The sequence below is a fragment of the Desmodus rotundus genome, chromosome 6 (assembly GCF_022682495.2).
Source record: "Desmodus rotundus isolate HL8 chromosome 6, HLdesRot8A.1, whole genome shotgun sequence".
Classification (NCBI taxonomy): domain Eukaryota; kingdom Metazoa; phylum Chordata; class Mammalia; order Chiroptera; family Phyllostomidae; genus Desmodus; species Desmodus rotundus.
In genome coordinates this window covers 99,922,300-99,941,721 of record NC_071392.1, presented here as the reverse complement: position 1 = coordinate 99,941,721, position 19,422 = coordinate 99,922,300, and the positions used below count along the sequence as shown (strand labels likewise).

The following is a 19,422-nucleotide window of genomic DNA, read 5'->3' as shown; positions in this document are numbered from 1 at the left end:
ATCTTTATACTCTAAGCTGCTTGGGAAACTGCTGTTGGATCTGACTGTATCTGTGAGGAATGCTTTTAACTGCAAGTAACAAACATTTGACTGTGGCTTAAACAGGGAAGATTTGATGTATCTCACCAACCATAAGCCCGGATGCCTGTGAGTCTGGCTTTGATACAGAGGCCCCTGGACGGCACAAACCTCCCCAGCCCCAGGCTGTGCCTGTCCCTCCTGTGTCACCAGAACCAGCTTGCTGGCTCTTCGTGTATGTCACTCCCTGATTATAGTTGGTTACCCCAGCTCCAGGTGTCACATCCTCACATCACCTCTTCAGGAGCACAGAAGGGACATGAGCGGAGAATGGTTTCCTACGTCATCCCGCCCTCTTCATTTTACAGATGGGGAAAGAGGGGCACAGAAATAGAAAGTTAGATATTACAGTGAATTCCTAGGGTCTCTCATTGTCCAACATCCATTCCCCACCCTTAATTGCTTTTTATCACGTTATTCTTAGATGTATCAAAAATCATACCGAACAATGGGTTCTGGGTTGCAGAAAAAAATTTAGTTTTTACACTTGAATGTGGCCTCTGCTCACAGATTAAACAAAAACAAACATAAGTGCTAACCAACTCTCGTTTCTCTTTGAAGAAGGAACTCTCCCACAGCGCGATTGTAGCGAGGCCGGTAGCAGCCCTGCTCAGAGAGAGGGCTTCAGTCCCAGGGAGAGCGTTCCTAGTTCACAGGCACTCCCAGGGAAAAGAACGCAGAGCTGAGGTTGCTGGTGCGCAGCATGGGAGAGCCAGGCTGAGAGGGAAGCCCACGGAGGGGAAAACTGGGCAGGTGTGAAGCCAGACCTGTGAGGCCATCGATAAGCAGCTGGATGTTGCTGTTCCTGAACCAAATGCTTTATCTCAATGATGCTTTCTATTTAAAATGATAGAAAAACCCAACTCCAATGGTTCTGAGCCATAAAGGGGATTGGTTTTTTTTTTTTTACTCTTTTAACTCTTTAGTCTAAAAGCAAGGAAACTTCACTCAACAGTGTGTTTATCCAGTGGATGGGCCACGCTATCAAGAACCTAGGTTTGGGATTGTCTGGTATTTTTCCATCCCTCACCTGCATGCACTTCCTTCTGAGTCAGTTCTCCTCCTGCTTCTGAGATGGCTTCTAGTTATAATTCTCCCCGCCTGGGTCAGTAAATAAAAGACCTCAGGCACGAGTTTTGAGATTCAGCTTCACTGGACCCTCCGTGGACCCAACGACCAAACACCCTGAGCAGGAAGCAGTGGAACGTGCTGATTGGCTTTCTCTCTGGTGCTTCTGGGAGAGGGAGAGATCTGTCTACTGGGAATTATACAGATTAAATAGGGAAGCGTGAGAGCCTTGACTGGAAGTCTGGGTTATGCCCAAAAGGATGAATGGAGGGAATGCTGGGAGGAAAAACAACTAGCAACTCCTGGACTTCTGAGTTATGCGCAGCCGAAGCTTTTCCTTTGTCCTTAGGCCAGTTTGACTTAGTTTTCTGTCCTTGCAACCAACAGGTACTTATTGTTGGGAATGGAAACAGATCATATTTCAACCACAGCACCTGGCAACACATATCCGCTTTCCTTCTTCATTTTTCCCCATGCCACCCTTTGCGTCCTATTCTACTAGGTTATCATTTATTTTTGATTTTGTCTTGCTCTGCTCATTAGAGAATGAGCTCCAGGGTCCCTAACAGTGCCTCTTTCACTGTATGTGCTCAGCACATGTTTGTTGAATGAGTGAGTAAATGTATGAATAAATGTCACCTCCCTATGTCAGAAGAGGAACAGTCCTCGAAGGCCAGGAGGCTCACCATCTGCAGAGAGCACTGAAACCCCAGGTTCCTGATACCAGGCTTGCTGTGGACTCTACTCCTTCATCCCACGTGATGGCAACAGACATTCCCAATCTCCCACCAACCCGCTTCTGCCTCTCTCAGTGGCCCTGCTTATCTCCTTCAGTTCATCTATTTTCTTCCGGTCCTCGAGTGTTCACATTTCTTGATGAGAATCTTGCCTGCACATTTGAATTCCAGTTGTTTTCATGTGCAACGGAATGAGAAGGCATCAATGACTCTTTGCTGTATTGCTTTGCCCACTGAGGGACCTGGGCTTTCTCTTGGCTCTGTCTCTGCGTCCTCTGCCTCCATACCCACATTCACCAGGCCTGTCTCCTCCATTCCCACGCTCTGCAGTGCGAGCCACCCTATCACACAGCACGTGCTCGTCTTATCCCAGACCGGGGCTTGCACCAGAGGTCCCTTGGGCTGACTGGCTGCAAGAGTCTCACCGGGGCAGTGGAGAAGCCCGGATCTTAGGCATTCAATGAAGACATCTCCAGGGCCCTCAGATGTCCAGATGGGCTGCATCAGAGACCAAGGGGACAAGGCACAGATGGGGCCCAGGTGTGGTCTGCTCGGCGGGGCTCCACCTTAGAATCCTAATGAATCCTCCAGCTGGGTGGTCACAGCCCTTGCGCTTGCCTACACCCCAGCAGGACTGCTGAGGGTCTGTCTCCACCGTGGGGATGACACAAGTGCTCGGTGCTCCTCCTGAAAATGTCCCTGAAATCCCGACCATCCAGGGAGTCAGGAACGGCTTTGTGCTGTGAAGAACATCGTGGGACAGGACACTGAATTTGCACAAGTAGCTTTCCAAACCACCGTGCTCCATGAATTCAACCACCACCCATTAACTCTCACCTGTGATGAGAGGACATTTGAAGTAATGTGGGTGCGTGTGAGCAGTACGTTTTAAAAATTGTATTCAAATTTTGGAATTCGAAAGCTCACTCTTTTACTTACTTACTAGTAAGACCATTGATTCTCCGATGTGGTCCCCAGATCAGCACCAACGTCACCACGGGACTTATTACAAGGAAAATCCCGGGTCCCCACCCAAGACCTACTGAGTCAGAGGCTCTGGGGCAGGGACTCAGCCATCTGTGTTTTAACAAGCCACACACATGATTCTGATGACAGTTCGAGAACCACTGGCTTAAACTACCCACTCTGTGTTTCCTTATATGTAAACTGGGAGGTAGACTACCTGGCCTCTTAAAGTTATAGTACAGATTTAAATTCAAAAGATTTTGCATGGAAAGCATTTAGCACAGTGTCTGGCACGCGGTATGCACTCAATATATGACAGCTACAATTAATGTTAGTATTCTTATTGGATTTCTTTTCTGGGTGGCCAATGAATCAGTCTATGTCTCTACATGTCTACCTGTGAAATAACTGTAAAGAGGGAAGATATTTTAACATTAATCATTATAACAATAGCTAATTTATTGAGCTCTGTGCCAGGTACTTGGCTAATCACTCCATGAACATTGCATTCGATCCTTATTTTTAAAAAATGCTAAGTGAATGGTGCTATTATTATTCACCTTTTACAGGTGAGAAAACAGCTTAAGGAACTTGCCTCTCAGAATAATACAGGTAGTGAGGGGAAGAACCAGGAAAAGAATTCAGAGACGGAACCTCCAAAGCCCGATTAGTTAAACACGTCACCAAACCGCCACTTCAGAGTGGTTTGCCAAAGCGACTTGGGGGTGGCAGTTTTCATTCCTATGTGCTGTAGAGAAATCAGACAGTCACTACAACATGTGCATAATATCAGAGCTATTGATTAATTATAGAAGAAGGCATGCGATCAAATTTTTGCTTGAAATTAGCTTTGTTTTTTAAGACACCAGGGGCAGAGGAAACCCTGTCGCTGCCCTCCATGAAGACCTCCAGGATTCTTAATTTTGCCAAGGCCCATTGGCCACGGGACCACGATGGGGGATGATTTGCTGATGGCAGGACTAAAGACATCCCAGCAACGGCCACCAGTCATTCCTTCTGAGTCGCAGTTTGGGGCACTTATGTCCTGAGCCCAAAGAACACATGGAAGTTTTCATTAGGTAAGAGGAAAAAAACCCAACAAACCTGCTTCCTTTACCTGCAAAAGGTAAATCTTCAGGCGAGGATTAGAAAGAGGAAATGTGGAAATGTGACCTGTAATTAGCGTTAAGTATGTGTTAGCAGTTGTACTTATTAATATGGGTTGGGGCCCAGTGATGAATGCCAAGTTCATATCATTTCTCAATGCAGCAAAAAATGCTGGCACATAAAATACCAATGACACCCTACAAAATTTATAAATGGGCAACTTTATATATGTATAAATATAAACATATACAAATATATACAAATATGTACATATCTCCAAGGAATTTCAGAATAAGCTGCTGAATGTATAAAATCAATATACACAGTCTGGCAGAAGTAATGCCTACTGGGTGTGGTGGGTAATAATATGGGTGTAATAATTTATAGTTTTAACTTAAACATTTCACCTAAAATGTCATAGGGTGTGCTTGAGAGTGGTATTGTTATGTTACAGAATCCCATGCTTGTGATTTTGTAATAAAAATGGGGCGTTATTTGTGCCAGACCCTGTATTTAAACACCCATCAAAACGATGTTCCAGGGTAAAATACATGTTCGGTGTTCACTTTGTCCTGGAGAACTTCTAAGGCTGCAAAAGGCAAGGAGGAAAACCCTGCAGGTTTCCTTACTTGAGTGAAGCTAATATGTTTGTCCGTTTTGAGAGTTTCTGCCTAAATCTCCGAAGCTGGACCTCAGAGGTAGGACAAGAGGTTCAGTTCAGTGTAAAACATCCCCAAAATGACAGTATCCACAACAGCACCACTGAGCAAACGCTAGTCTGGGCTTCTGCCTTTTATTTTATTTTTTATTTTTTCCCTCTTTTTAGCTCCACCCCAGTCAGCTCTTGAAAGGCCTTCTGTTCTGTCAGCCATAATGACATCTGCCGGCGGAGACAGGAAGTCATAAATCTGTAGGTCCCCTCTCAACCAAACCTTGTTAATGCTGCCATTTATCACAGGGGCTGGGGTGCCATCTCTGGAGGGCTGGACGCAGAGTGCATTTTCTCCCAGAGCCCTCTCCCCGGAGAGCAACCATTTTAAAAACGGCCCCTTTTTCATCTCGCGTTTGCAGACCTGCAAGTCAGGCAGACGCAAGCCCCGTTGTCAACGAGCAGCTCTTGGAAAGAAGCCACGATTCAGGCAACAATAGGCGCGACTTGATCTTCGGGGCTGAAGCGAGGCGGATCCGCCCGAGCTCTGTCCTCCTCGCCCGGCCCCTCGCTGATTCCAGAACAGAAAGGAAGATTCCCGTCGTCCTCGGAGCCCCTCCGCCTCAGTGGGCTTCTCGAAGGGGTGTGACAGGCCACAGGGGCGGTGAAAGAGGATTATTTACACTCAGAGTTACTGTTGTTCTGAACTCATTCAGGCTGCTCTGGGGCTTTTATGGCGAAGGAGTTCCCTGTGTCCCAGGTCTTGATTCTAGCCCTGTGTCTGTCCAAGGTCAAGTCCAGCTTTTGCTGCTCAGAGTGTGCTCTCCAGGTCAGGAGCAGCAGCAGCAGCATCTGTTCAAGCTTGTTGGGAATGCAGCATCTCAGGCACCACTTTAGACCTACTTGATCAGAATCCGTGTCTGAGACAAGGTCCCCAGGCGCTTCCTCTGTGGTCAAGTTCATAGTTCATAAGGCCAGTGCTCAACCTCCACCCTCCTGACTTTGGGGGCTGGGTCTTCTTGTTTGAAGGGGTCTTTTCTGCGTGCTGGATGTTCAACAGCATCCCTGGCCCCTACCCACTAGGTGCCAGTGGCACCCCCTGAGCTGCGACAATCCACAATGTCTCCTGACACATGGTCAAGTGTCCCCTGGGAGGAAATATCACCTGTGTTGGGACCCGAGCAACACAAAGCATGGTCTGTGGACTGGCCACATCAGTGTCTCCTAGGAGTTTGTTAGAAATACAGTCTGGGACCCTCACCCCAGACCTACTGAACTGGGATCTCTCGCGAGGAGGCCCAGCAATCCGTGTTAACTCTGTAGGAGCTAACGCGCCAAGCTGCAGAGCATGAACAGGGAAAGCAAAGCTATAAGTAGACAGTTTGTGATGTAGAAGACAAGTCACAGTGGCCACAGGCGTTGCTGAGACAGAGTGAGGCGCTGCAGCTGGGTGTAGGAGCTGCAGCCCCACCTGGAGGGTCTGAATCTGGGCTTCCCCATATGCTGTCTCCATCACCTTGCGTAACTTTCCTAACTCCTCTGTGCCTCGGTTTCCTAATATGAAAAATGGGCACACACAACAAAAACACTTTGCCTCATCAGATTGCTTTCGTTGATAAGTGTTTGGCAAGTGCTTCACCAATATTAGCTGCTATTGTCATCATTAGGATAATTTCCCTGTCTTTCCTAGATTTTTAAGTTCTCTAAGAGCCAGGCATGTGCTTTATTCCCTGCTGCTCCTTCCCAGCACCCGGCCCAGGGCTTGGCAGGGAGCAGGTGCTTAATGAACATTAGTGGGGAAAGAGGGTGCCCCTATGGAGAGAAGAGGAGCTCGCTGTCACCATTGGCTCGGATTTGTGCTCTGCTACCGTTGTGACCCCTGCGTGAGTTTCTCGATCAGCCTCTGTAAACTGGCGCCCTTGCAAAGGTAGGGGGCAGAGCTGATGTCCGCTTTATCCCTTGGTATGATCAGATATAGCTGAAAGCACTCTGTCAACCGCAATCAACAAAGGCTTATAAAGTAGTGGAAAAGCTGAAAATGAGGGGGTGCTTCCTATGTGTCAGGTGTTGTATTATTTTGCATGAGCTCATACAATCCTCTCTGTGCTACCCGTGGAATTGGTGATGTCACTCTCCCCATTTAAAAGATGGGGAAGCGGAGGCCCAGAGAGGCCAAACAACTTGCCCAATGTCACAGTCTTAGTGAGTCATGAAAGCACCTTTTAAATTCAGGTCTGTCTGATTCCAAACCTATGCCTCCCGTTCCCTGGTGCCTCCCTGGTCTGCACACAGTGAACTGATGACCCAGGATTTCTGGGACAATGTTAATATCAAACGTCCTGCACCCACATTATGCCTACAGACACACTCATCAATATCATAGCACATGTCTTTCCTTTTGTTTAAAAGCTCGAGCTATGATAATACTGACCACTGGGTTCTATACCCCTACCAGAGATGTGAGAGGCAAGAAACAGGAGAGAGACCCCTAAACTCAAGTGGGCATACTTGTGGGGACAGAGGAGGCTGACAAAATCAGCGAATGAGTAAGTCTTGTAAGCAAATGCTAAATCCATGATTACAAACAGACTAAAATGGAGAGAACATCGAGAAGAGGCATGGTGTGGAGCTTCTGCATACCCTGGTACATTCAGTAATGGGTATGGAGGTCAGCCGTGTGCCCGGCACTATGCTAAGACGTGGACACAGTGCACTGAACACCAGTCTTGGTCCTTGCCCCTGTGAAGCTCTTTCTGGGGGTGTCAATGTAGTACACTTTTCCTGGAGCCCTGCCTGCTCTTCACACCCCAATTCAACTGCCAGCACCCTGGCTCTTGGCCTGCAGGGAGTGGCCCTCATCTCATGCCTGGCAGGAGGCAGTGGATAAACACCCCGCTCTCTCCCCACTAAGGGACTATCTCAGAAGTGCATAATCTCCACTGAGTCCCAGCGTTCCCCGCAGCAATGACCTGCTAAATAGCACACCTGGTATTGGCTGCCTCCCCTTCTCTTACTCACTTTCTTACTCCTCTACTGGGGTCACGTAGGACTGTGTCCCAAACGGACTCCTTGCTCTCAGATCTTTATCTTGGGACACCAAAAGCAAAACATACAAAAGAGGGTTGGCAAGTCCCGGACAGTCGGACCATTTTCAGCCTGTGGGTTCCTTCGCCGTGTTGGCCTTCTCAGCAACAGTTAAGGAGAAAAGACAAGTTGTATTGATGGGTGAGAACAGCATCCAGGACAAGTCACTTTGACATAATTCTAGCAAGCAGGGGTAGAATCTCATGAAATTTTCAGGACAATAGGATGCTTAATGCCTAATCATAATAGATAAGACATGCTCTGGATAAGACAGAAAGGTGTTCTCAGAGCGAATTATATCATTCTCTATTTGCTTCTGAAAGTTGAGGGGCACCTTTGGGCTCACAGTTCTAATGAGTCCAGGAAGGCGAGCTTGACGCACAGTCAAGGTGGCATAAAATATACCGGAGCCCAGAACTTAAAGGCTGCTCGTCTCATGGTTTCCAGGCTGTTCCAGTCCTTACATTCACTTAATGTCTTCCTGTGGTTAATGAAGTTGAGCAATGGATTACTGGGCTAGCGACTTGGTCTGGATTCTTCAGCAGTAGCAAAACACTGGCACTAACTGCAAGGAATCAAGTCCAAGGGAGAAATGTGATATATGTTAAATCGAGCAGCTCCCACACCCTCAGCCTGACCACTCAGCAATCATCCCTTGTAAAATATACATAACGCTTAATTGCTGTGGCAAAATTCTACACCTAGCCAAATCAAAATAGTTTTTTAAAAAAGAGAGCCCAACAACTTTCGGAGCATTTATTCTTCGAAGCAAGCTTGCCCAGGCCCACATGTCCCCAAACTTTATTGTCATTCACCTTACCTGTTTTCAGTGAGCAAATTCCCACCAGGTAGAATAAGACTTACTCTCTTCTGTGTTGATTGAGCAAACCCACTCACATGGGCAAGGTGTTTTTCAAGATGTAAAGAAATAAATTAGCATGCATCAGCGGTGGAAAGAATAAAATTTAAACTTGGTATTATAGCCAATGATGTCATCTGTGATCTAGCCCCAACCTCCTCTCCTGGGTCTCTGCTCCCTTCTCCCTGGCTGGCACTGTACCCCTGGGGTTGACAGCTGTGTCCTGTATGTTCCAGAACCACTGAAATCTTGCCATTTCAGGCCTTGGCTGCTGGTTGGCTGCTTCATGTCTTCCAGATCTCAATTTAAATGTTACCAGAAAGGCTTCTCATGACCTCCCCCCACTAAAATCAGCCCAGCCTTCATCTCCTACTCTGTATCCCAACACCCGCCTTATTTTCTTCCTGTTAGTCTCCACAATCAATCTGGGACTTTCTCTTGTCTGGTTCCTCTCACCAACATGATGCTTGCACCAGGTATTGTGAGAGGGGAGAAAAAACCAGAGATTCAAGTTTTCACAAAATAGTGCCTGGGAAGGGGAATATCCTGCATGAGCTCAATGGCATAAGAGGGAGGCAATGAATTATATTCTCAATGACAAAACTGTTTGGTACACTGGCTCTCAAACTTGGCCACATATTGGAATCATCTGGGGTCTTTAAAAAATATTGATGGCAATGCCCCGCCCCCAGGCTGGGTGTAATGAATCTGGGTAAGACCTGGGCATTGGGATTTTTTTAAATCACTGCTTTTTTAAACTAAAGCATTCTGTACATGTATAGAAACACCCAAATCATGAGCATGTAGCTGAATCCACTTTCACAGATGGAGCACTCTGGAGTCAGCAGGAGCCCAGGTAAGAACAATGCCAGGCCCTCAGTAGCCTCCCATGCACAGGTCCAGAGGTGACTAACACCTGTTATCCAAGAATAGATTCCTTCTGCCTGCTCACACATTCATGTGTTTGGAATCATACTCTACAATGAGTCTCTTTGTTTTGAGAAGATACTAACTAGAGAAGTTTGAATCACAGGGGATCCACCCAGAAAGACTTCCTGAAAGAAGCAGTATTTAAGGGAAGATTTGAAGGAGGCAATAGACAAGAGAAAGAGAAGAGAGAAAGGGGGGATAGGGGAACAGCATTAGTGGAAAAGAGTCACACAAGCTGAAATGTTCTTTGTCTAATGAAGCCCTACCTAGGGTGGACTTAAGATACATATTTAAAAATTTTATTGATTGATTTTAGGGAGAGAGAGGAAAGGAGAGAGAGAGCAAGGGAGGGAGAAACATTGATTTGTTGTCCCACTCATTGATGCATTCATTGGTGGATTCTTGTATGTCCCCTGACTGGGGATTGAACCAGCAACCTGGGTATATCAGGATGATGCTCTAACCAACTGAGCTACCCAATCAGGGCCAAGATATTTTGAAAGTACACCCTTTTTTGCCAGTAGGCCCTGCTTGGTATTCAATCATCCCATAAATTGTCCATAGGTTCTTAGAAGCTGCAACTTGAAGCGAATTGTTGTACAACAAAACCAATTTTCCCATAGGCCAGGTGATCAAAACAAGGGTTAAGTTCCTAGGACCTATTTCTGGTCACAGACGCATCACGAAACTTCTAAATAAAAACCCAAAATTTTTTTAAGTGAGCTCTACATTAAATTTTTTTAAATGATTAATAAGAACAAGTAAGCTTATTATTTCCCAACCCTGGGGATTCCAGTTCCGGGTGGTGGGAGCCTCTTCCGGCAGCAGCGGAGGTGCTGGGAGGACCCACGTGGACCAGTCGGGCTCCACCACAGGCGCAGGCGCAGACGCAACCACGTCCATCTGCAACACTCAGGCCCCGGGCGCCACCTAGACGTGCCGCTCTCCCCGGGCACATCTGTGGGATGTGAGAAGAAACCGGGGAACCCAGAGAAAACCCACGCAGACATGGGGAGAACATGCACACGCCACCCCGACCGTGACCCTAGCCGCAACCCATTTACTTTTTTTCTCGTTTACATCAGAAACGAGACAACCTTGAACAAAACGCCGAACACAACACCGTTATTCCAGGGCTTGCGGACTGCGCCGGACTTGGGAGCATAGAGGTAAACAGAAGTTCCGTTTTAATGAAGAGAGATGGATAATAAAAAGGCAAATACACGAAAAAGATACTTAGAGATGGTCGTCACTGCCATGAAAACTGAGAGGAAGCGTGGGGGCAGATAGCAGAGGCGAAAGGAGATGGCAGCTGAGTTGAGAGTGAGGAGGGCAAATAGATCTGGGAGGAGGAATCGGGCTGGAGGGAAAAGGCAGGAGCCCTGAAACCTCTGTTCTACAGAAGGCATTCCGGTCACTGAGCCACTTTCCCTCCAGCTCTGGAATGTCACAGGCTGCCGCACTACCCAAGGATCAGGCCAGTGGTTAATACAAGGCAAATGTAGTAGACACTAGGCAAATATTTGTTTTAATTGCACTGGGTTGGAGTCCGGTGGTAAGATAGGCAAACTAACCCCCCCTTACCCGCCCCCCAAAATCAATAGGGTAGGTATGTGCTTTAATGGGGCATCCAGAGGCTTCTCAACCACACTTCTGAGTGAATCTGCTGGCTGTTCCTTGCGTGCAAGAAGTCCTAACTCGATTCACTTGTTACAAAACTCAGCTTTTGCACAAGGAAGGCTCGCGTGCCTGGCACCTTATCAGAATCACCTGGGAACATTTAAAATTTCTGATTTTTCTGGCCCCACCTTGGAATCTAATTTAGTAATTCTGGGGTGGGTGGGGCCTATGCCTCTTTATCTTAAAAAAATAAAGAACAACAACAACAACAAAAATACCGCCAGGCGATTCCGAGGTAGAGCCAGTCTGGGAATGCGTGCCCTGGGAGATCCAGCTGAGTCATTCCAATCCGTTCAAGCCTTTACACATCCCAGGGTTTGCGTGTTGGATTCTAGGGTGCTAAGTTCCCTGAAGACCCAACCACAGCATTACTCCAAACCACCAGCTCTTGGGAGATGTTTCCAAAAGTGCTGGAGCCCATGGTTGAGCAACATATTTTGCAAATTCTGTCCATGCCTGTCAGTATCTCCTTTCTCACTCTTGGACATCGCCACATCCTTCCTGAAACATTATTTATTCTCTATTATCCCTGAGCTGTATTTATTTTTGAAACCTTTAAACTATATCAAACTTGGGCTTGCTGTCGCTTTTGCTAAGGTAGAGTTAACCTTAAATTTAATAAAAACAAACCATTTTTTAAAAGCCTAGCCAGGTACTCTTCTTGTCCCTCCCCAGCTTCTAAGCCTGAGAGCCGTGCTTTCCTGGTTGAAAGGTAAAGAGTGAGCAATTGTTAGGCGTAACAGACGCACTTGCACCAAACCGAGACTTTCTCAGATTGAAAGGCGATAACCTTTTCGCTCTGTGGTTCAGTGTCTTTCAATGTCATATCTACACTGCTGAACAATATCTGGGAGCTGGCGTGTCATGCATCCCACTGGAGTAGCCAAAATCTTCTCTGTTGATAACCAAGCTAAGTATTCTGCCATTGTAGCAGTAGAAAAATTATTCAAATTCATGAAAGAACACTCCAGAAGTGTGGGTCCAAGAATGTGTCAGTGGCCAGCGGAAGGATAGGTTGAGCAGAAGTGTAAGTCCCCCACCCCACTATAGAACCAGCTATTGAGAAAGAGAAGAGATTAAAGGTATAAATTTGGAGAAGAATCCCAGAGAGAGCCTAGAGGAGATTCTGCAGCCCAGACTCAACGATTACTGCCGATTTCCATCCTGATTCTGCCCAAGACCGGGTCCAGCTCCCAAATTCCCTCTTTCCTAGTTCTCAAGTCTTTTGGGTATCATTTTAACAGAAGCCTTTTGAAAGCAAGGATCCCCTTGTATGTGTTTCAGCATCTCCTGTGCTTGAGGCAATGCCTGGCACCTAACTATTATAGTAGATGCTTGCTAAGTGATTGAATGGAATGCAAACACCAAATTAACAGGCTCCGGGCTTCCCTAGCAGAGGGAGGGCTCACCGAGAGCTTGACTGCGGTCTCAGTCTTCTGAAGTCTGTACCTCCAGATCCTAGAACTCTGGTTCTTCGGGTTTTACTCGATAAGCTATGGTCCCTAGCACAGCGCTCTGTCAAGTTCGATTGGGTAATTAGAATTGGGGTTAATACCCTTTTGCGGACATTGTCATCTATGAAGTAGTGTTTTCCCTCCACAACTGCTTAAGGACTAGGCTGGGATTGGGTGGGGTTGGGCTTGGGCGGCACCCATTTGGGTGATTTAAGGTAGGTAAGTTCATCTGTGCTGCGTAGGTGAGAAAGAGAAATGAGTACTTGCTTCCCATGTGGGGATGTTTAAAATGATTAAACAGCACTTCGCAAACAGTGACAATAACTTATGGTGGCTGAGTAGTAAAATGGAAAAGTTACCTTTCCTGTAGCCCCAGAGAATGGTTCAGAACAATATTTGTGGAACTAGTCACCCTTGGCAATTCCCTGGAGTGAGGACAACTGGCAGGTGGGTGGTCTGTAGGTAGGTGTCCCGGATCACACTGGTCAGGCCTCAAGTCTGGTGGGCACACGGTGGGAATGGCAGGGATGGGTGGTGAGGGGCGGGCACAGGTGAAACCCCATAAAATGACCACGGTAGCACTGTCACCCCTTGAACTCCTAAATCATTAAAATCTGAGCCTGAGTTGGCTTTATTATAGTTACAGTGTTGGGTGTGTCTGATTCTAAAAGAACAAAGGCTTTTTCGGTAGAAGTCCTCAAACCGGGGTGAGCAGGAGACCCACTCATGAGGGTGGGGACTGCTCATTCAAACAGCAGGTGCCCAGCCTCACCCAGAAGGTTCTGATGCGGAAGGCATAGGCAGTACTTCACATCTCAGGGCAGTTTTGCCCCACGGGGACATTGGGCCATGTCTGGAGACAATTTTGGTTGACACTCTGGGGTGAAAGGGTCGGACATCTAGTGCGTAGAGGCCAGGCACGCAGCTAAATATCCTACATTGCACAGAACAGCCTCCACAACCCAAAAATAGGGCCCGAAATGTCAATAGTGCCAGAGGTAAAACACCTTTTCTAGGGTAAAGCCTAGGAAGGTGCATCTTAACAAGGGCCTCTCGGAATTTCTGTGCAGGAAGCAGAAACCCGGCTGAGGCTGCCTCCTAAACTAGTGAATGCGGCATCACTGTTAGCGCCCCCTTTTGGTTAACACCTCCATATTTAGGACTCAGTTTTGAGTTGGCTCTCCCCTGGAAGCCCTGCCTGGTAACCAGCTTCCCTTCCTCCAGGTCCAGGTGAATTACCCCTCCTAACTACACCTCCTGCCCCAGCCCACAGCACTTGCCCCTTTAATCATTAGCCTGTCCTGCTGGAGCGAGAGTTTCTTGAGGGCAGGGTCTCCCTTCAGACCTGTCCCCAGCACCTGGGAAGCGCCTGGCCCGTAGCAGGGCTCCCTAACCATGTGCTGGCTCCAGCCTGTGTCACCTTGAGTGACCCCTCCTGCAGTGAGTCCAGAGCCACCTCCTCCCCCAGGCACCATCACGGAAGCTGATTTCAACATCTTCAAGGAGCTTATCGCTCTGAAGTTATCTTGTTTGTCTGCTTTCCATTCCTTCAACCACTGTCTTGTTGGGCCCTCGGTCTGTGCCTCGTTCTTTGCCGTCATTTGGGGTGTAACGGTGAACAAAATGGGGAAAATGGAGAGATGGTGTGGGGAGTGGGGGTGTGTGAAATTTTAAGCAAGGTGGGCCTCCAGGAAAAAGTGACATTTAAGCAATGACTGGATGCTGGGGAGGACTAGTCTGCTCCCCCTTTAAAACGCAAACACTAAGAGGAACAGGTCTTCCCTGTCTCTATTGCTGCTGTGTCTCCAGAACAGGCATATAGTAGGTGCTCAATAAATGCCATTTAAACAAAGAGAAATATGTGTGATGAAACTCTCAAGAAGGCCGATGGGAGATTTTTGTTTCTGTGGCCATCCACTGATGGATGAGAAGAGGGAGGCACAGGGGCGCTATTAAACTTCAAGGGGTGGGGAGGACATCCCTGGGGTCTGCTTGGGAGACTCAGCAGATGGAGGTCATCACTGGACGAAGTGCCCTCTCCCTTCCCTGTTCAAAGCAAATCTAAGTTCTCACCCCCCTGATATTGTTCATGGGCCCTGCTGGTCAGCTAGCCTGGCCCCCTGCAGCTCCCTTCCCAGCCCTGAGTTTAGCCATCACCCTGCCCCCTTTTCTCCCACATCCCCTCCCTTCTCACCGCCTCCCCCAGGGGGGTCCCTGCGCCGGGGGGCACGTCCTCACCCGGAGGAAGAGGGCACAGGAAGAAGCAGGAGCGGGGGTGGCACGCCCGGTCCCCACCCCCAGCCCCTCTCCCTGGCGGGACACTGTCCCTTTAATAGACTCCCTCTGCCTGGCGCTCTGCGGCTGGGGAGTAAATTTCTCCCTGTCATCAGGTCGCGGGGAGAGGAGGAGGAGTTTGTTAATGTTCAGTTTGTTCAGCGGGATCGATGTTTGCTGGCATCGCCTCGCCCTGTCTTGTGTGTGTGTGAGTGTGTGTGTGCATATGTGGGGGGTGTGAGTGTGTGTGAGAGGAAGCGAGAGTGCGTGCGTGTGTGAGTGTGTGTCTGTGTGTGTGTGTCTGTGTGTGTGAGTGTGTGAGTGAGTGAATTCCAGATTTTCTGTCTTTCCCAAACCCTCTCCTGTCCTCTCGCATATCACTCACAGACGGGGATCTGACAGCAGCCACAAACCTACAGTGAGTGATCTCTCTCTCTCCCCCCAGCACGCATCCGCCATAGAGATCGGCCAGGAGGAGGAAGAGGAGGAGGGAAAGAGCAGAAGGAGGAAGAAGAAAAAGAAGAAGAAACCACTACCTTCCCAGGATTGCCTTTTTTTTCCCCTTATCTCTACGCGCGCGCGTGTGCGTGCGGCGCGTGTGCGCCCCTCGTCCCTTCCATCCGAATCCGGTCTTGGATGTTTAATAAAGAAATCAAGTGTCTCAACAGTCACCAAAAAGCAAACAAACAAACAAACAAATTCCAAAAAAAGCAAAAACAAAAAGAGAAAGAGAGGAAATTTTCAAAACAAACAAGGCACAGCCAACCTCTACTTCAAACCAGCCGGCACCAGCCACCCCTGCCATCCAGAGAGGGGGGTCTCTGGCCCGTGGTGGAGCAGTTGCAGGGGGGATCGTCAGGGGGACAGAGGCCGAGAGACGCCCTAGGAGCCACCGGGCAGGAGGCGAAGGAGACCCAGACAGGCGAGCGAGACCGCGGGCCCCCGCGCGCGGCTCGGGGCTGGGGCGCCAGAAGTGGGACTGGAGCGAAGTTGAGCGATGCCAAGGAGGAAACAGCAGGCACCCAAGCGGGCGGCAGGTAAGAGAACCGGCTCCGTTTCGGGGCTGCCCCTCCGGCTGGTCTGTGCACTGAGCCCCTCTCCTGCCCTCCTTGCCCCGGGTGCCCCAGGATGCCACCCCCCAAGCTTTCCGGGGAGTCGTTCCAGTTGTCCCTCTCTGCCCTGATGAGAACCCCTTCCTCTCGCGCCTTCTCTGATCTCCCAAATCCTCCCCTTTTCAGGCTCTGGTTGGGTGGGGGTAGCTATCCCACCAAGCCTTCCCTCCTTAAACTTTTTTTTTCTCTACCCTCTACCCCACCCCTAACTTTCTACCGGTCTGTTTCTTGCTTCTTGGGCCAAAGTTGGGTTGAGGATTTGGGGTGTGGAGTAGGGAGACAGTCCTTTCACCTCCTCATCCCTCCGTGTGGTCAGTGCCAGTGGCTTCTGGCCTGGAGTGACAGTGTTTCCTCTCGCTGGGGTTTGGGGCGCTGAAGTGTGAGCCGTGCCCAAGCCCAGGCTGCAGGCTGGCTTTGGGGTGAGCTATGGGACTTTAGCTTTGATCACCAAGGTGGAAAAAACCACTTCAGGAAAGGCATGAACCTTTGAATACGTTTGCTAAAAGGATCCACATTTGGAAATCTAATCAACACTCTCCTTTCTCTTAAAAAAAAAAAAAAAAGAGGGGAGGGGGAACGCCCCACAGAACATGGAAACAGCTCTGGTTTTTCTTTGCCCAGAGAGAGTTGCAAACTTTGTAAATTGATTTATATGCTAAAAACTATCCCATCTGAATCCTCGCTTACCACCACCGCCCCCCCCCAAAAAAGAGAGGAACAGGTTAATGGATCAGTACAATAGACCTTCTAAGGGATTTTTTTTTTCCTTTTGGGTTGCTTAATTGCTTTTTTAATAGTATGCCGGGGTTTTGTTTCTCGGAAGTGCAATATGAAAGTTCATTTTTCTCCTGCCAGACCCACCCACTGAAAAATCAGCTTTCCACTTGATTGCTAGTTTTGATTTGACATTTGATTGATCACCTGTCATCTCGCTGCCTTTGATCTATTCATTCTTGATATATATCAATAAATCACTCACCATGGTAACTCGGAGTGCCAGTGACGCAAGCCTGGCCCTCTGGATTCAGAGCCAGACGTGCACAATTATTATCTTGTTTGGCTTTTAATGTGGGCGTTTTTATTTCTTTGTGTCCTTTCGTTGAATCAGGGCTTTAGCAAAAAGCTTGAGTTGTTTCTCTTCCCCCTCTCTGTCTCTGCCCTCCTGCTTCAGGCAGCCCCCGTTAAGGCTGGGCTTGGGCAGACCGACCACCACGTTCCCTTCTGTGTCAACTTGCGCAAAGCGTGAGGGAGAAGTTCTGTGGAGCAGTTTCATAAACTTTGCAGAGCCACCCTCAGCACAAATCCAAAGTTAGTTACAAATCTGGGCAAAGTGGGTGTCTGTGCCTGAACAGGCTGGACCACCAAGCTCAGCCTCCATCGTGGCCCGATTCCAGCCCGAATGGCAGCGCATGTGCTTTGAAATACCCACAATTATCTTCCCTTCTGAGCACAGCATTGCTTCCGTAAACCGCGTGTACATTGCTTGAAATCGCAGGCGGAACTATCATTTATAAAGCTTTGATTCGTGTATTTTCCAATTGTTTCCTTTAGAGCAAAATAATTAAAATATTTTCAGTACCATGCATACTCAGGACTTGCTCAGTCAGTGAGGTGTTCTCTTTACAGCTCTACCTCTTTTGAAAACAATTTCTCCCTCCTATCCCCTGTGTCTTTCTACATGTAACCCAGTTATTTTTTAAAAACTTAGATTGCTTTGCAATCTGACAGCTTTGGGGTGCACCCTGGCCTTCTAGACTCAGGAAGAGTAAGCCTGCTCTGTCTAGTTCTGGCAACAGGAGTATGAGTGCAGCTAGATTATTAGAGATAACGTCCTCATTGTTGTCCCAAAAGAGAACCCTGGGCACCAGTCCAGCAAGAAGTGATACTGCCCTGAAAATTACTCTTTTTTTTTTTCCCCCTTGTTGTTCCGGTAAAGGCCATCAACAACTAGGCAGTAATTTAAATTACCAGAATGACTGGACATGTCTCCTTGGGTAAGCTCATTACAAAAAGTGCCTTGCTCAGGATTGCACTACTTTGATTCCCGTGGTCTCCTGATCAGTGAGGATCCAGGTGAACGCAACAGAAGGCCGTATCGCAGTATTTAAATCAGACCCTTTTCGTGAAGCTCTTGGTGCTGGCTCGTCTGGTTACTGGAGTGTGCGTGTCTGCGTTAGAAAGTTGTGACTCTAGTTTCAGTTTTCTAGCCTATTGTATTCCTCGTGTGTTTGTATGTTTGTTTTCATGGCTCTTAATATTTTCACTGAAGCAGTGGAAACCGTTGTCAGGCTGAAAGGGAATAATTCATTCCGTACACAATGAGGCCCCTCTTAGGGTATTTATTTGCTCACGTATTAATAAAGCGGGTATTTTTGCATGTGATGGTTCTCTCCTCTCAAGTCATCGATGCTGTGCTCTGCTTAGCCGAGGTGGTTGTTCCCGAGGAAAGTTAGCTACTTTGGGATTCTTTAGCCAGTTAACATCCAGGGAAATGCCAAAGGTGGGTTCTAGGAGTGTGTGGCCTTCCTAACTTCTGCCACGGCTTAAAATTAAACACAACGCGCAACTGTAAGTAATTACTCCCATGGCCTGACGCTGAAAGCTTGTTTCTGGCTTGATTAATGAATAATGTAAGATAGAAAAAGCCTGGGAGTGAATCAGAGCTGAGACCATCTTTCCCAAGAACTGTTCGAGGCAATTTGATTCCTTTGCATTATTAGTTTTAAGTTCCACATTTCAAGGAATCAATTAGAGAACTTTCTGATAAAGCAGTTATCCAGATATAATGAACGAGATGATATTACAAGTGATGGGGAATTTTAGTCCCTATTTGCTACATTTCTCCCCCCCTTGAAGAGAAGAAACGTGAGGTAGGCAGTTCTCTTTAAGGAAACAGCTAAGTCAGAACATTTCCCTCCCAAATGCCATTCTTCCTGGCTTTCTAACACTATGCTATTCTACCATACTATTACTTCGGGCAAGAAAAAAAAAAAGTTTAGAAAGCAGTCTACGGTACCCCAGGGGCTTGTGAAAATATTGCAGAATTCTGTACCAGCATCTTTCCCCCTATCCATTTTAGGGATGATAGAGAAAATGGCAGGAAGGTAAAACCAGAACAGATTTTGATTTGTTTGTGTTTCACAGGATGCAGAGTAGTTAAAAATGTTAAATTGTAGGTGTACGCACTACATCTTCTGTGTTCCACCATCTATCGCGGCCTCTGTACACACACATGTAATACATATTTTATTTCGCCATCCCGAACTATCGTTTTTATATAATGCCAGCCAATTGCGATTCAATGCAGAATCTTCTGGGATCATCTCCACGTGAATATCTAACGTGTGTGCAGATGGTAGGAGCCTGCTCCTGCCCACCCAAAGAGATGAAATGTTTCCTTCTCGCTGACTCTCAAAAGCTACCT

General features: G+C 47.7%; 1 protein-coding gene and 1 non-coding gene across 7 annotated transcripts in view; one reads left to right on the top strand and one right to left on the bottom strand.

Annotated features, from left to right (window-relative positions):
• Nucleotides 1-488: 488 nt before the first annotated feature.
• On the bottom strand, nt 489-614 carry LOC112304312 (small nucleolar RNA SNORA40). Its single transcript, XR_002974754.1, has one exon. It is a non-coding gene; the product is annotated as a small nucleolar RNA SNORA40 (small nucleolar RNA).
• Nucleotides 615-15,044: 14,430 nt separating this feature from the next.
• The window catches only part of TSHZ2 (teashirt zinc finger homeobox 2), a 405,639-nt gene continuing 401,261 nt past the window's right edge, over nt 15,045-19,422 (top strand). For all 6 annotated transcript variants that reach the window (XM_045194613.2, XM_071221733.1, XM_045194612.2 and 3 more), the window contains exon 1: nt 15,045-15,923. In XM_045194613.2, the coding sequence (XP_045050548.2) occupies nt 15,884-15,923 (40 nt within the window). In that variant the 5' untranslated portion in view covers nt 15,045-15,883. The remainder of the gene's footprint in view (nt 15,924-19,422) is intronic.